The sequence below is a fragment of the Channa argus genome, chromosome 1 (genome assembly GCF_033026475.1).
Source record: "Channa argus isolate prfri chromosome 1, Channa argus male v1.0, whole genome shotgun sequence".
NCBI classification, from domain to species: Eukaryota; Metazoa; Chordata; class Actinopteri; order Anabantiformes; family Channidae; genus Channa; species Channa argus.
In genome coordinates, this window is record NC_090197.1 from 42,356,965 (window position 1) to 42,374,419 (window position 17,455).

The 17,455-nt window shown below is 39.3% G+C and overlaps 1 protein-coding gene across 2 annotated transcripts; it reads right to left on the reverse strand.

Moving 5' to 3' along the window:
- Positions 1 to 140: 140 nt before the first annotated feature.
- LOC137137158 (collagen alpha-1(IX) chain-like) lies at positions 141 to 16,878 on the reverse strand. Of its 2 annotated transcripts, XM_067523097.1 has the most exons (36): positions 16,862 to 16,878; positions 15,924 to 15,996; positions 15,045 to 15,441; positions 14,128 to 14,211; positions 13,431 to 13,451; positions 13,003 to 13,065; positions 12,872 to 12,907; positions 12,700 to 12,762; positions 11,647 to 11,700; positions 11,278 to 11,313; positions 11,112 to 11,135; positions 10,960 to 11,013; positions 10,186 to 10,239; positions 9,936 to 9,968; positions 9,789 to 9,845; positions 9,634 to 9,687; positions 8,103 to 8,156; positions 7,933 to 7,986; positions 7,738 to 7,791; positions 7,608 to 7,661; positions 7,435 to 7,488; positions 7,284 to 7,337; positions 7,103 to 7,156; positions 6,609 to 6,653; positions 6,468 to 6,521; positions 6,064 to 6,117; positions 5,911 to 5,964; positions 5,123 to 5,194; positions 4,906 to 4,941; positions 4,768 to 4,812; positions 4,629 to 4,661; positions 4,362 to 4,508; positions 2,665 to 2,719; positions 1,606 to 1,794; positions 1,443 to 1,520; positions 141 to 1,076 (listed from the first exon to the last, which is right to left on the reverse strand). In XM_067523097.1, the coding sequence occupies exons 3-36, from the start codon at positions 15,384 to 15,386 to the stop codon at positions 880 to 882; spliced, it is 2,412 nt and encodes an 803-aa protein (XP_067379198.1). In that variant the 5' UTR covers positions 15,387 to 15,441; positions 15,924 to 15,996; positions 16,862 to 16,878; the 3' UTR covers positions 141 to 879. The 2 variants fall into 2 exon arrangements, with proteins under 2 accessions (XP_067379198.1, XP_067379204.1); XM_067523103.1 differs by lacking the exons at positions 13,431 to 13,451; positions 14,128 to 14,211; positions 15,045 to 15,441; positions 15,924 to 15,996; positions 16,862 to 16,878 and adding an exon at positions 13,519 to 13,695.
- Positions 16,879 to 17,455: the final 577 nt, after the last annotated feature.

Sequence of the window (17,455 nt, forward strand, 5' to 3'; positions counted from 1 at the left end):
GATTATTTTTTCAAAAGGATATTTTTGCACTTTCTTTTTAATGAACTATTCCTGGATAAACTTTATTGAGATTTTGAGACTTGGTTTAATTGTAACATGACAGAATGATACCACTTTGATGAAAAAAATTAAACACTGCATGTGTTGTTTTCTTTATTTGTTACATCAGTGAGGGTTTTTCCCTCATCCATAAAATATATTTCATGTATGCACAACGGTTTTCTGTTGTCATTCTGTACAAAAAAACTCACATCAAGTTGTTTTGTAGGAAACATAATTAACCACAATTCAAACATTTTTTTACAGATTTACAACATTAACTGAAGTCAGTGTGACTTGATGACATTTTCATCCTCTCTCCTTTTTATTTTGAACTGATGGGGTGAAATGACAGTCAGACATTTGGTACATTAGCACATCCACAACAAAATAATTGAAAGGGGAACTTGAACCAGGCAAAAGCCCGATCCTGCTTTGGTTTGGGTGATTATTTGAATGCTGCGTGAGAAAGTGAAAAAACTGTGTAAATGGAGACTATACCGACAAAATGGCGCCAGATGTACAAGGAGAGTGGGAGAAAACAAAAATTTCTGATCATATTGTTGCAGAAATGGGAGCACTCTGAACTGAAAAATATTTGAATATCTCTCAGTAGAAAAACAACACAGAAAGCTACATTTTGTAGCACTTGAAAACTGCTTTGTGATAATTTTGTCTTTTTATATCTGGCTGCCTCTGATGGAAACATGGCTGGCACAAGCCATGCTCAGAGTTTGCTAGAGTTTAATAGATGGAAGGCACCACAGCCCCTGGGAAGAAAGTGTGAAAAATGTTGTGTGCTCAGGAAAGATAATCCAGTAGTCTCTGCCAGAGTGGCTCTTAGTTCCCTGCGGGTCCCTTCACATCCAGAGACTGGTGGGCGGCTCCTGCCTGGAGGTTGCAGGCTGATGGGTCACAGTAACCATTAGGACCAGCTGCACCAGGAGGCCCAGGCACTCCAGGCTGTCCAGGAACACCAGGTGGTCCCCTCTGCCCATCGCGACCATCCTGACCATAGCCAGGTTTGCCTGGCTCACCTAAAATCACAGAAATCATTTTAGGACGCTTGGTGAGTTAAAACATAGGTTCATTTTTTTTCAAAGCTGCGCTACCATCACATGCCCTTCTCATTCTTCTTGTCCGCACAGGGCTCCAAGAGATCTTTTCATTGATTTAATTGCAGTGTAAGTTATGTTTTGAAAAACTGAAGCCTCACATTAGTTATCGTTGAATAAAGTTATATACAAAGCAAAGGAAGAGTGGATTTGGCATACTAGGCATACTGTAAATTAAGAACAAAGCTCTTTAGAGCCAGTACAGACAATAAGTTGGATTCTATGTAAGAATGTGAGCAGTTTTAAGACTGACTGTGTGAACCTATTTCAAAGGCAGGCTGTACTTACCAGGAAGTCCGGGAGGCCCTGGCTGACCTTTAGGTCCACGCACAGTCGGCCCTCTGGAGCCTCTGTCTCCTATTTCACCTATAACACAGATTGCATTGAAGATGTTTGTGCACAGCTCATTAAAACAAAAGCTGGCATAAGTAAGTGACAATACATGTATTACCTTTAGGTCCTTTTGCTCCAATAGTTCCTGGTGGCCCTTTGAGTCCTGGCAGGCCTCTTGCTCCAGCTTGCCCAGTGAAGCCATTGTCTCCTGGAGAACCAGGGGGCCCTGGAGGTCCAGGCTTTCCAGGTAAACCAGCTACCCCTGACTCTGGCCTCCTTAAGCTTGCAGCTAACTGAGCCAGCTGTTCTATTTGAGCACAAGAGAAAGAGTCAATGATGAGAGCATGATGAAGCTGATCAAACAAGACAATGAATGTTTCTAAACACTTGACGTTATCAGGGGGCGATTTAAACACTTTGTATTAAATCGTGTTCTAACATCAGAGGGTTCATTAAAGCCCAAAGCAGTTCGCACAGAGGAGCTGGTTCAGCAGCTCTTGTGCCTGAGTTCAAAGTGAGGCAGAGCAAAGTGAAACTGTGGTCACAGTGTCCCTCGAGTTTCTCCTCTTTTTCAGTCTCTATCCATAGAACTTCAGCATCATCTCAGTTCAGCAGATAGGAGATAATAGTCTTTATTTCAAGCAATCAATTACATAGAAAGTATGGTGATGATGCAAAGCAACTAATATTAATCTCCTGGGCTCTTTGTTGCATGGTATTCTGCACTCAAGATTCCAGTGTTCTGATGAAAATTCATGCAGCAGCAGCTTGAATGATTTCTTCTTCTTTTTTTTTAAGAATTCTTTTCCCAGACAGACTCTTTGCTTGGAGCAGAGAAGTGCAGGTCTGCTAGAGGTGAAATTAATTTTTCAGCACATCGGTTATAAAAAAGTCATGAGTATAGGAGATGAGTTGTAAAGACGTAAGAGCGAAAGAATGAAGAGAACAGAGGTTGTGACTTCAGTGAAACATTTCTAAAGCTGAGAGATGAAATCTTTCATCCATCAAATAAACAAAGACTGAAGCTTTTTTCATGTTTTGGTTATGAGGCCTTCCCATTCCAGATCATCGTGACAATGTCTGCAGTTGCATAATGAGGCATTCTGCAGCGAGATAAAAGTCAATAAATAAGGACAAGTGACTGACAATTTGGTTTCGAAGGTCTATCATTTCTTACCTTGCATAACTCGCATGCAGACTTGTTTGATGTGCTGATCACTTGGCTCTTTTCCCTGGAAAGAAAAAGATTACCAAATAGATTTCTGTACATTGTTTAAAACATTTATGACAAGACTCCACAGCACGTTTTTATCAAGTAAAAACAGCAAATATACTTTTTAATTAAAATTAAAAGATTGCACAAGCCTCTTTAAGTAGACAATATGTTCTTGAGCTTATAGATGATAAACTAAAAGTGTTGGAGGAGGGCAATGGTTTCCCTTTACAACAACACAGGCACTGGACTTGAGTTGGGATTTTACTAATCTCAATATGGGAAATGTTTTTTTTCTTGCTTCCTCTACAGCGATGTGATTTAAAGCACTAGAGATTCAGTTCACACTGACGCCTTTGGAAGATGCAAAACATTCAAAATCCAAGTCAAACAACATTTTTAGAACATCTTGCTTATGTAGTTTGATGTGTTCCCTGCTGCAGTGAAATATTTGGTTTAGAGTTCATTTTCACAAGTTAAAATTGAGAGAAGGACATAAGAATAGCAAAGATAAAAGTGTGCAGGGAAACATGCAGCTCAGAGGGACTTATTAATGGCCTCTGTCCTAAATGTTTTCTTTTTTAATATGTTCTGTGCAATTTAGGAAAGAAGTACTTTCAAAAACTACTAAAAAGTTTTGGAAAGATCAATGTTAACTGACAATGTGGATTTTAAAATTATAAAGTAAAACATGAAGTTATAACTGACGGGACACAGAGAGGACTTAAACACCGCTATAACATTTTGAGTGCAACTGATTACTGGCACTGAGTGAAATAATAGTTACCTACTACTACTACTACTCTCCTTTTGGCTTATCCCGTGAGTTCAGTGTCGCCACAGCGGATCATTGTCCGCATGTTGATTTTGGTACAGTTTTTCCGCCGGATGCCCTTCCTGACGCAACCCTCCCCAATTTCTACCGGGCTTGGACCGGCACTGCACAGCTGGGGAGGGGAATGGGCTGTTAAGGGTTCAGTGTCTTGCCCAGGGACACTTCGACATATAGCCCGGGCCGGGGATCGAACCACTCACTCCATAAGCAACTGCCTTTACCAACTGAGCTAAAAGTTACCAAGACACTGAATTTAATATATTCAAAATATTCATTTGAGGTAAACATGGAAAAAGGTTGTGTAAAGGTCTGGATTTGAAGGTGAATGTTATATTGCATATATAGGAAATCTGCTTAAACAAATAGTAGGTTTATATGTATTTTTTATCTTAAAGGTAGAGTATGTCATATTTTAAAATTATATTTTAGCAGAGATATGCATCATATATTATGTTGATGTGAAGAGGCAAAAGCCTCCTATGATACAGACTCACAGAACAGCACAGATATTCCTCTCTAAGGGGTTTGGGGTGAGGCTCACTTAGCAACCAATTCTAACCAAGATTGAAACTCTGTGCATCACATGTCGATACAAAAGTTTACGAGAGGCCACTGGCTTTCACACTGCGTCTGTATCGTCACTTTGGAGTCTTGTGCTTGATTCCCAAAAGTGACATACGGGAGCCATTACACTTTGGAGAAGCTTAATAAGGTGATTAATGAGCGTTCTATCTTTTCTACCCTATTGCTGTGACACTCCGTTTTTGTACACTGAGTGGAGTCTTTCCTTAGACCTTTGACTTTAGGTATTTTCTCTTGCACCTACCGCAGGACCCTGAGTCCCTCTGACTCCAGGTGGGCCTCTGTTCCCCTGCATGCCTCGGGGTCCAGGTGTGCCAGTTGGACCTTCGATGCCAGGCTGGCCTCGACTTCCTTCAGGACCTCTTCTGCCAGGCTCTCCAGGGATACCGACCTTGACAGAAAATAAGGTACGAGACCTGATAACTTATTCTGAAGCTGCCGCACTTTTGCAATGTTTGACATCAGTCGTAAACACAGAGATACTACATTAGGATAATTAATTTCAACTCACCTCTCCTTTAGGTCCAGGTTCTCCTGGTTCACCCTATGTTGCCATTAATGAAACACAATAGTTTTAAAAAGCAACAATTGTATATTAGTGAGATTTTATTATGAATAAAATGGTTAATAGTGACAATTTAACAACTTACAGAATCTCCTTTTTCTCCGGGGTTTCCCTCGTCACCTTGTGCTCCCTGCAAAAATAATCTATAAATGTTCTATGCAAAACGAGCCACTTTTAAATATTTCTATTGTCGAGACAATAAGTTGTTTTCAGTAACTCATACCGGCTCTCCTTTGGGTCCTGCTTCTCCACGCACACCCTATAACAAACAAAGAGAATGTTTTGAAATGATCATTACATATTTGTATGGCTCACAGCAGGCAGAAGAATCTGGTTGTCCACAAAAAAGGAGCTGGCCAGATGTTGTTGCACATTAAGCTCTTATTGTTCAATACAATAGTCCTAAATCTGAAAAGGCTGTGACTGTGATGTTTTCTTACCTTCTCTCCTTTTACCCCAGGAAGACCAGGAGGACCAGGGAGACCAGGAAGGCCAGGGTCACCTTTGGGTCCCTATGTTTGATACATAGCACATCTGATGAGTCGTAACATTTGAACAAGGTTGTGTACTGTTGCCCTCAGCAACCTTTACAAGATACAAAATGCACATCAAATTATTTAATAGAACATATCACCTGTTAGCACCGATGAGATTGCTTAGATATCAGTATATAGAGAGTAGAACTTCAGTACATGTTGTGTACTAGAGTACATCCACACATTGTGCTCATAAAAGCCTAGCACTGCTGCGTATTCTCTCGTGCACATTTGTGTGTGCTTTACTCTCTCTTTGATCACTGTCCGACTGTCTGAGGAATGCCAGCAGAACAGAGAGCTCATTCAGCCTGATGCCTGCTCCCCTCCCCTCACTCTGAAAATAGACCTCATGTGATATTCAGGCTCAGTCTATTCTCTGAGACATTCCAGTCAAACAACAGCTAGGCCTCTACACTCTCAGGCTTCTCTCCTTTTGAGCTTTTTTCTCTCAAAGTATCGAAAATGTGGGAGGTAATTATTGGTTGGTGCTTCTCCTTGTGCATGTGTGTTTTTCTGTATCCTCTATATTGCCAGTGAGTGTTTGCCATGCAGTAGCTGTTAAGATTTTTGAAAGGCCTTTATTTTCAAAATAAATGCACTGATAAACACTTAATGTGGTTATTAAAATGTAAATCGATCATTTAAAACCTATGAATGAAATGAATTATTCTGTACACATGTTTATGACTTACCCTGGCACCTGGCTTGCCAGCTGGCCCCTGGGGGCCTTGCTCTCCTCTATCTCCCTTAAGGGAAGAAGAGAACATGATATAGTAAAAAGGTTCCATTTAAAGTTAAAATAAATAAATGTAAAAAAAATAAAAAGGCTAAAGAAATCCACTCACAGGTTCACCAATGGGTCCAGCAGGTCCCACCTCTCCCTGTTCTCCGCGCTCGCCCTGTAGTGTGTGAGTAAAATGACAGTGATACAAAAGAGTGCGCAGGGAAACATTCAGCTCAGAGGGACTTATTAATGGCCTCTGTCCTAAATGTTTTCTTTTTTAATATGTTCTGTGCAATTTAGGAAAGAAGCACTTTCAAAAATTGACTAGTAAAAAGTTTTGGAAAGATCAATATTTACTGACAATGTGGATTCTTTAAATTATAAAGTAAAACACGAAGTTATAACTGACAGGACACAGAGAGGACTTGAACATCGCTGTAACATTTTTGAGTGCAACTGATTACTGGCACTGAGTGATACAACAGTGATTCAACAGATGTGTCAAAGATCACGACTCATACTTACTTGTTTTCCAGCGGATCCCATCGTTCCAGGTAGGCCTGAATTACCAGCATCTCCCTGTTTAGAAATACGCAAACTTACTTTCAGATTTGTCTACTTAACAAAAAACAATGGAAAATAATAATAATTGTTAAAACACTTAACCTTAGGGCCACTCAAGCCTTTTGGTCCAGGCACACCAGGCAAACCCTAAAACAAAGAACATAACAACATCAATAAAAAGTAGAACGATTTATTTCTTACAGCAAAGGAGACATATTTCTTAAAAGGCAATTCACCCCACTGCAAGAAACACTAGAGCATGAACAAGCCTGGCTTAGTGGAAAAAATATATTTGTTTGAGCTTTTGAACCAAATAAGCTTAAGGAGATAAAAGTGCTCTTGGCATTTAAATCAGAAATGACTTTTACGCCTGCAAAATCTTTCTTAATGCCACCACAGTCGGGATGTTCATGTTTGCCAACTGATTCTCATTAGTGGCTTTCATTAGACTAATCACAGATTAGAGGGCTGGGAAAACTTTGCTCTCACATTTCTGCCTGAGGAAGACAGTAATCACTGTCTCATATGTGTGTATAATACTACAGACGAATGGAATACAAGAATATTGAAAGTTTGAGGTCAGAGGTCATACTCACAGAAAGCCCCTGAAGTCCAACCTCTCCAGGAACACCTGGCTTTCCAGTGCTTCCCTGCAGGGAAAAAAATTGTTATTGTTATTGCTAATACTGCTCCTGACAGCAGAATAGCTTACGCTTGTTTTTTGTTTTTATAGAAAATAGCAATTTTAGAATTGAGTTGGAACAATTTATACTCTACCTTTGCTCCCGGCATCCCAGGAATGCCCTCACGGCCGTCCACACCCGGTAAGCCCTGGAGATAAAAATGATGAACTAAAATGAGTTGTTTGCAGACAATGTGTCCAATAATTAGTGTTTGGTTTATTTGTCGTCATTGATTAGACACTCACAGCTTCTCCCTTAGGACCTGGAAGGCCTGTGATTCCCCTTGGCCCCTGAATGCCCTGAACAACAAAGCAACAAATTTTTTAGTCCATTTGTACAAACAATATCCAGTACATGAAAACTTATTTTACACATCCAAAAATGTTCCCATCTATGATCATGAGATGTATCAACTAACCTGTTCACCTTTAGGTCCAGGCTCACCCATTACACCTCTCTGACCTTGATCTCCCTGAAATAATGCATTCAATCAAATGGGATTCATACAGATCACAAATAAATGCATTTGCATTGTGAAACAAACTTACTGTTGCCCCTGCAACACCTTGGGGACCTGGATCTCCATCAGGGCCTCGGGCTCCCTGCCAGATAATAAATTTTGTGTTGACATGGCAATAACTTAAGAAAATTTGACAGTAATAAATGGCAATGAACAGGGTTCACCCTGAATTTGCCGATATTTCAGGACAAATTTGACATGTGGAAAGCACAGAAACACCTACCATCTCTCCCTTGGGGCCCATCATTCCCATGGCTCCACGAATTCCCTGAGGACCCTGAAATAATAAACGGACGCAACAGGGGTTTTATTGAGTAGAAAAAAAGAACCTGACACAGCAAAGAAATCCGTTAAAGCACTCTGTCTTATCATCTAATGAGTACAGTTTCTAACCGTCGGTCCTTGCGATCCAACCTCTCCTGGACTTCCCTGGTCGCCCTCCTCACCCTGAGCAAATAATGGAACAATGGAATATTAGCAGAAAAAGAGCATGAAGTCCACAAGATGAACCACAACAGTAAATTTCACTCCAGATACATGAAACCATATACTAACACATGCTGCAACTGGCATCCCATCGGTGCTCTCTGAGGCTGCTCCTATCAACTAAGTGTTAATTGGAAAATGAGGCAGCCATTCTGAGATGTGTTTAATACCCACTTTTTAATGGATTGCAATTACCATTCTTCTGCTTTGCAAATTACAGATAATTTATATGCTGACTCTGTGGCAGATTCAAGAAGGCATATCCATTAAGATAGACAGAGGTCCAGGTCTGGGACGGTGCAGATTTTCTGTTGTTAAAATTATAATAGCTTCTTTTAATTGTGGGTAATTGAAGTTATTAAGACATGAAAACAATACCTAGAAATGTTAATCAGATATCACTAAACCAACAGATGCCTTGGTACAGGTACAGGTTTTTGCTTAGATAATAGAGCAACTGAGAGAAGTGAGAACAAATTCTTAATTCTGCTTGATTTTCTGATACTAAAATTTATTTGTCTCAAAAAGAGGAGGGAATTAAAGCCAGTCAGAGCTCATGTCTCTGGTGTTTTGAAAACAAAAAATGCCTCTTTTGTTTACTATAATAGATTCAAAAGTGAATTAAGCACAAATGATATCGTTCTATGTAAATGGAATATAAAAATGAATATGTATATGGAATTGCTGGAAAATCTTTGTTTCGAATACGAAGTACTTGTGTTTGTTTATAACTAGGTAACAGTGTTTATGTGTACGACCATGTGCAGGTTTGCAGACTTTAAGTATATACTTATTTTATATTTTAATATTCTTTGTCGATGTTTTGAAATATTATACATATATACAATAATGTTCAACCTCGGCACAACATCTAGTTGCCATATTGTTAACTATAAACATCTTCATATTTGTGAATTTGTGAGTGAAAAACTTCCAGTGAAGGAGAAAATCATTCCCTGGGATGGTGCACAGACTGACAGTAAATCATATCCTGGCACGGAGTGATAAAGGGAGGTAGGCCCAGACTCATTTCCATTTATATAGCGCATGGACACATTACAGGGATAGGGTAGTTGTGCTTGAACATCATTTCAAATAAATCATCCTTCGTGCATTACAAGGAGTCAGAGGCATTACACACAGGCAGGTATCCCTTCCTCTTGAAATAGAGCAGCACAAATAATACTCGTCTCAATGGTGCCAGGAATCCTTTTTTCACGTTTAACTCATGCATAATGTTTTTCTGATGTAGATCACTGTGTCATGCGTGACAGTTTTGGAAGGAAATTCATGTATTGAAGTAACTATTTAGGCAGTTATATGTGACTATAAATTCCCTTTGTTGGTGTACGGGATGCTTGTAACATTTCACATGGCTAGAAATACCTCATTTTAGGTTTACCAATGCTTATTTTTCCCTACATTCAACATGTTTTACCTTGTGCCCTTGTTTGCCAGGCTCTCCTGCTTCCCCTTTGACACCTTTGTGTCCCTGTAAATATTTAGAAAATAAGCACCAGTTATGAAACTGCTACTCAAAAACACTCAGTATCTGGGGACTCTTATACGCTGACAGCTAACTTTGGTACTCACCTTCATGCCAGGAAGGCCAGGATGTCCAGAAGTCCCAGGTGGACATGAGTTTGGACACTAAACAACATATAATATAAAAGGAAAAACTAATCCTGGTATCTTATGCAAGAAAATCTTATTCATGATCTGCAGAAAACAAAGTGTTACCAGGTCGGCACTGCCTAACATTCCAGCTGCACCCTGAAAATGAGACAGAATGAACAAATTAACACTTTCATACTGCAAGTTATCAACATCATGATAGCGCTAAGGGTCTTGTAAAACACTAGGGGAAGGATAGATTTGTGTAGTGGAACGCCACATTGAATTTGTTTATAGAATACTTTTCCCCCTCTGAAATATAAAGTCAACAGTAACCATTAGCAAACCTTGTAAGATGTTTAATGAAGTGACTTACTCTGGGCCCTGTTGGTCCACGAGGTCCCTGTGGCCCTCTCACACCCATAGCCCCCTGTGGAAAGAGATATACATGTGTTATATTGAATGCCTGTGTGTATGTACCAACAAATGAGATGAGAGTAAAACAATATTCTTTCCTGAAGGCTTCTCAGGTATTAAAAGGCTTTATTTCATTTTATTAAAATATATTCTACAATCTGGTAAAGTAGCACTATACTGACCATAATATGATATAATATAGTTGTTTAAGTTGATAATAACAAATTGGCTCACTCGTTCTATATCCAAATAGTCATTCATATTTTTAACATTTCCAAACAGGATATATTTTTCCACATACAATTACAGGTTGAGGGAATAATACTCACTAACATTTACCAGTACACTTGGTGAAATGTGCCAAAGCCAAATCCCACTGTAGCTATAACGTCATATTTATAGAATAACTATAAAGTCCAGATAAATTCGGGAATGAAAATACCAATAGAAATGATACCTGAGGCAATTTTAAATATTTTATATGCTGTCTTGATATGAAACAACTTTTTATTAATTCAAAACTATCTTTAATTCAAATATTGTATGCATTATTGTAAGTAAGTGTAAGTGTATTTTTTATTGATAATTGGTATATAGATTATTTGTTTCTATATGGCATACATTGTTTGAGTGGACTGTTTGTTGGACTGACTTCATTTTTTTTATCATTTTAACCATAACCCAGTACTTAAGATAAACACATATGTTTAAATTTGTGCCCATTTCTACTCACAGGTGGTCCGACTTTTCCCACTTCCCCTGGAATTCCTCCAGGCCCAGGTGTTCCCTGTTAAAAGTCACACTTTAGGTCTTCAGTATTGATAAAGCTTTGATAAAGAATTCCAAAATGTAGTAATGATTGTGTATCATAAACAAATGACTTACTGGGGGTCCATCTGGCCCAACACCCTAAAGAGAAATATTCACAATATTGTTCAGTGTGGTACTGCACATAATGATCTAATCTGCTATGCAGATATATATAATTTCTAGATGGTCATAGTTGATCAGATTCTTGGACTGACAGGTTTAGAAAGTTAATGCTACTCACAGCTACTCCACGGGGTCCAGCTTTTCCAGGTTCACCCTAAAGGATGAAGATTAATATATTACATACATAAATAGATGTTCAGTTAAAATTGAGCTGTTTGCCGATGATTCAAGTTAACATTCCTCCACATCACATGACTGAGCAAAACACACTTGACCCAGCAATGTTTATCCTAATGAGGACCGATGCTTGGCCTTCCATGCCCACAGAGATTACACAGAACGCTTGCAGGATTAAGTCTCATTTGTCATGTGGAATTGGTTTATGCACTGCAGCTCTTGCTGCCATGCCAAAAGACTGGACAGCAGCTTGGCAACGTTTCAATGAGGGTCTCTGAAGCAGGAAAGCTAAGGTTCATTAGTCACTCACTTTCTGGCCGGGGGGACCATCAGGCCCAGGATCTCCAATAGGGCCAGTCAAACCCTGTAGAGAAGAGAAATCCGGTTTGACTAATACATCATAACAATCCTTACATCGCAATATCTGTATATTTTAAGTTTATATTTAAAAGCATTGTAAGTTTTAAATGTAGCTACTAATCTCAGCAGGTAATATTTTTCTCCCAGCACCTGATCTCCATGTGTTATATCATCATACCACTATCAGTGGGAGGGGTCTTATGTATTCATAAGTGGTATTAGCTTGATTATAATCCCCTCCTTTAAAATGTTAATTATACTATATATTGAACTATAGCTTTATGTTCATTAGTCTCATTGAGTTCATACTGTAACTCTGTTTTTAACAGACACACAGAAAACATCAGGATCAGGGCAGAGGACAAAACTCCCAGACTTCAAAACAAGCAACATTCCTCCGGCTCATTTGAAATAGCTCCCCCCCAAAAGAAATCATTCCACACTGTTCTGAGGATTCTCAAGAGAAGATACCAACAGAGGGCAGACAACAAAGCAGCTGTTGTAAGAAACCGGGTAGATAGCATAATGAATAATTCGAAGTAATGCATACCAGGAATAAATAATATATTTTTATAGCAACGTCTTGTGATTGAGTGTTTAAGTCAGTTGATGCTTTATCTCTCTAAACCTGCAAGATACAGTAAATTCCTCTTTAGCTCATATTTGTAACTCTATCATCAGTCACCAGTATCAATCACCGGTATAATGTTGGAATGTTTTCCTAACCCTCCTTTAAACTCTGTAAGCCAAAGGTAATTACACACAGGTCAAATGAAATTAGGATTTGTTCATCCTGTTTAATACATTCCTCACATTTCTGCACTAATTTCACACAGGATCTGGATTTTCATTGGTCACTCAGGACTTATAGTTTCAAACATACAAGGTTGGAGGATCACACTTTGTAGCTACAGTTTCCATAGTTGCATGTGGACCTCATTTTGGGGAGCAATACATCAAATATAAAACATAAAATAATAAACATAAAACAAAGATTACTCACGTCATTCCCAGAAGTACCCGGTAGTCCTGAAGAACCAGGTTTGCCTGCATCTCCATCAGGTCCCTAAAACACAGGTTGCACTTAATTCAGTGAAACTCTGCAATAAAAAGCAGCAGACTAGTCTGTAGTATTTTAATTTAGATTGATTCAAGAAATTCAAGGTTTTAATTACAGGAAGTCCATCTACGCCATCTTCTCCTCTTTCCCCCTGAAACAGAGTCAACAATTTAAGGAGATCAAATGGAGATCAAACTATTTGCAATTATTTACATGATGCAGTCATGCAGAAATTAGAGCACTCACATCAATGCCATCAATTCCTGGGACACCTGCAGGCCCAGGGGGGCCAGGAGGCCCTTCATTCCTCTGAGGAAGATTAATAATTAATAAAAAGGACATAATAGGAAATTTACATTTCTGAAAACAACATTACATCGACTGAAATAATGCTACACAGAATATGAAAAAGAGAACAGGTGCATCGCCTTATGCTGCATGAAGACTGTCTTAGCTTAGATCTATCTTAGACAGCTTAGATCCTAGAGATGAGTTCTGCTTACAGAAATTTAAAAGGAACAAACACCACTTTGCTGAAGGTTTTGTAAGAAAACTACAGACAAAGATTGCACCTGACCTTTTCTTGGACAGACAGAAGACAAAACAGTCCCATCACCTCACCCTAACTGTGAATGGAGCCCGTTATTTAGCATGAGCACGGAGAGAACACTCACCTGAACCTCAGTCACATCGCTCTATAGAAGCAAATAGAGAACACACACACACACACACAGAGAGAGAAAGAAACATAGTGAATCTTACTTGAGAGGAGCAAATAAGGACAAACTGCAGAAGCAGAAGTGGCCCTCTAAAGCTGGGAGCCATGATCTCCCTGTGGGCAGGAAAGGTGAAAGTTGTAGTCCTTTCTCTGGGAATTGTCAGGTTGAAGGAGCCCCTGACCAAACAACCCAACTGAATCCCCCTTGGCTATCTAGCCCGCGCGAGGTCCCATAGCCATCAGGGCCTCATGTATATTCATACAAAGTCTGCTTGCAGGAAGGGATTGGAGGGACTGCAGAGGGGCGGGGCCACACATAAGACACCACCAATAGGCAGGACCAGCGGGTTATTTAACCTCTGCTATGACCCGAAAGTGAATGCAATATATAATTTGTCTGTGACAAATGAAAGTTTTATTTCTGTGACTATGTGGGGGCATGATGAGCAAAATACACAAAGATACAGTGCTAGTCAAACTACACGCTTTAGACTTTTACGCACACAAGTTAAAAGCTGCTCGAGTTTATTTTCCACTCAATCACCAAGAAGGCAGGCTCATCTAGAAAAGCATCAATTTATCTTTTTAACAGATGCCTTGACTTCAAAGTCACACATTCGGATTGCATCTCATTAAATTGTTTTCATTCTTACCAATGAACTGGCTGGGACCTCATAACAAGCTTCCGTCCTGGCTCGCGTCACATCGCAGTGAATCAGCATTGACTGGAGTTCAAACTTGACAAATAAACAAACGGAAATGATAAATTAGCACAATATCATCATAACAGATGGAGAATGTCGCACTTCTAATCCTGGAACAAATTGATTGTTAAAACACTACAGCCTGCACCATGTGTGCCAAGAGCAAGAGGCTGTTTTCTTTACCAATAAAGCCTCAGTGTGTACGGCTGCTTGCACAATAAATAAGTTACAGTGGGCTATAAATGCTCTATAGTTCAATTGCTTGTTATGTGCGTCAAAGCTGGTAAATAACAAATGACAGACACACAGTCTTTAGAAACCATGCACCCATAGCACCACGGTGAGATGCTGCAGTTAGTCTGTGCACGGCGGACATTCTTCACCAGAACCTGCAACAAATTCCACATATTTGTCATTAAAGGCTGAATACTAATAAGCATTGTATCTGACACACCAAACAAGACGACACAAAAACCCTCAGTAGTTCCCTGAATTCCCAAATACCCTTTAAATAGGTACTTATTTTGCTCAGTTACAATTATTGCTAAAACAACTTTTTTTATAATAAGATATAATAAGTATCTGTGAATTCATCACATGATAATAAACTCAGACTGTATGTTTGTGTGTTTGCGCTAGTGGAAGATCAATCAGTGTTAATCCAAAGATGTGAAAATTAATGATTACAAATTAAGTCGTTATATGGGCCATTAGTGAGAAATCTATCATATTTATCAGCTTAGTGCTTGAGAACCTTATCTGCTGGGATGTTCAAGGACCGTCTGTGGGTCTGAAAGTGCTTAAAACTAGGTGTCCTTGTTTTAGTTGGAAAAGCTTTAATCAGTGCTGTATCCTAATAAACGTACCGGAAGTGCCGTAACTGAGTTGTTCTTCAGCTTTCCTATCAGCATAAAGCCATCCAGACTGACTTTTTGTCGGGGAAGTATGTTCTGAGACTCGATCATGACACAGTCCACGTTCAGGGTAACAGAACGCCTGCTGACCTCCAGCAGGATTTTGTGCCACTGATCACTGAAAAGAAGAGCCACGGGGCCGAAAACCACAGCCTGGCTACCGGCGTCCAGCGACGTAAAGGAAAACTCCAGAGACTGAGACTGCCCGTCGAGTCTGATGGCGAGTTGCTCGTTGCTGTTCACATCCTGCATGTGCCAGATGTTCCAGTTTTTATTTAGGGTGTCGTCACTCATGCGCAGCACGACCACAAATGCAAACTCCTCTGGGAGTCCCAGCGGATAAGCTGATCTGAAACATAAAGGAGGGATAAAAAAAAAAAACCCGTCTCAATAATAATAATAATAATACCCTGATTTTTTATACATGTGTACTTAACATTAGTTTTATTAACCACCACTGTTGAAGAAATGGTTGGTGTTTACATTGGCCAATCGTGCAATTTCTAAGATATCATATATGTATTAAACTTCTTTGATAAAGCACGCACGCTGATGTTCAGGACCATGGACAGGGTTGATGACGTTGTACAGACCCAGCCACTAGGTGTCACTGGTCTGTCATACAATACCCTGAAGCTTACCTGGTGTTGATTCTGAAGTTAAATGCTTTCAAAAGTTTCAATCCACTAGCTTAAGTATATAGTTTGTGCATAGCCGTTTAAAATAATCAAAATTACTAGATAATGATTTATAGGTTGTTGTTTTTTTATCAACAGGGTAAACATCAAACAATTAAAAAATGCAAACAGTATTTAATTTTAGTGAATCCACCTGGGAAAAGATCCTCTTCAATGTTTGTTTGGGCACGTGGACTGCTGCTCCTTAGGAGGCGGAACTCTTACAGCTGCCAAATTGATACAGAAAGTGTTACTAGTCACCGTGTGTGTGTGTGTGTGTGTGTGTGTGTGTGTGTGTGTGTGTGTGTGTGTTGGTGTGTGTGTTGGTGTGTGTGTTTGTGTGTGTGCACAGTGGGGATGGAATAAAAGCTTAGTGTTTGGAAAGCTGCACCACTGCCTTGAATAAATATTAGGTTATCTCTCAGTTTGTGGCTTCCCTTTTTAACACTTGACCTCTAGATTTGCCTGTTTTTTACACATCTAAAAATGACATTAAAGGTCTTTTTAAGTTTACAGAAAAAGTTTCTATCCAATAGAGTAGGCCGCCATTACTGTATTTAAGATCTGACACTGTTAAAGTGCACGAGTTAGAGTTGAATTAGCAATACAATGTTATGATCCTTTGCCCTTATCATTTTTACTGCAGGTACTAGCATATAGTGCACAGAGGCACACATCTGGACTCCCTAACCCAGCAATGTTAGTGCTGTTAAAACAGTAGACATACGCAGGATAAATACTGTGCGAGCAGCAGCATGCAGAGTAGAAAAACTAAATTATGTAAATGAAACCTAAAAAGATGAAATAATAATATATACTTTTTTGATGAATGGCACTTTTTGTGCTTTTTTAAGATATACAAAATGGTGTATGTATTGAAAGGAACATGCAAGTATAGACTAAGCTGACAATTGGTGCTATGTGAACATGATTCGAATTTGCAGCAGTGCACTGCACTGGTAAATGTGTTACTTCATTATTGATGTGATGTGTAAAATGAAATCTTCACTATATTTTTTCTTCAGTTGTAATCTGTAATCACTACCTCGCTAACTGCAGCATGCAGCGCATAAATCTTAATAGACCACTTACTGTGTGAATCAAGTCCTGTGCAGGCATACTGTGGGATGATATAGCAGCAGTACAATGAGTACAGAAGGATGTTTCTGTAATCCAATAATAAAAAATTATAAAACTATGAATCTAAACAAGCATTACAAGTGAGAAAATGTATTTGCTGACATTTCAGATGTTAAAATCTGTCAGGGAGTGCTGACAACATGGCACATTACTTACAAGTTGCTTTTAGTCAGTGATTTACCTTTTGGTGTCACCCATGTATTAGTTCGATCTAAAAATGTAAAAAAACAAAACAAAAACAAAAAAACTGCTCCTGGTTATTTCTCTGGATTTGGCTTCCAGAGAGAACAAGAGCCTGAATAGTTGCTCCCCCAGCTGGAGAGGAAACACTTCAGTTCACAGTGAGGGATCTCTTATAGGCTTCACTGTTGCCACTAACTAGGGGGGAGTGGGTCAGCAGTCTCTACACAGTTGATTTTCCTACTGAAGTTCCCCTGGGCAAATCTTTGATTTAATGTCAATATTTCCTTGAGCACGAAATCACAGTATTGTAACCCATTGGTCGTTCTTTGATCGAGATTTCACGAGATTTCACCAAATAAATTA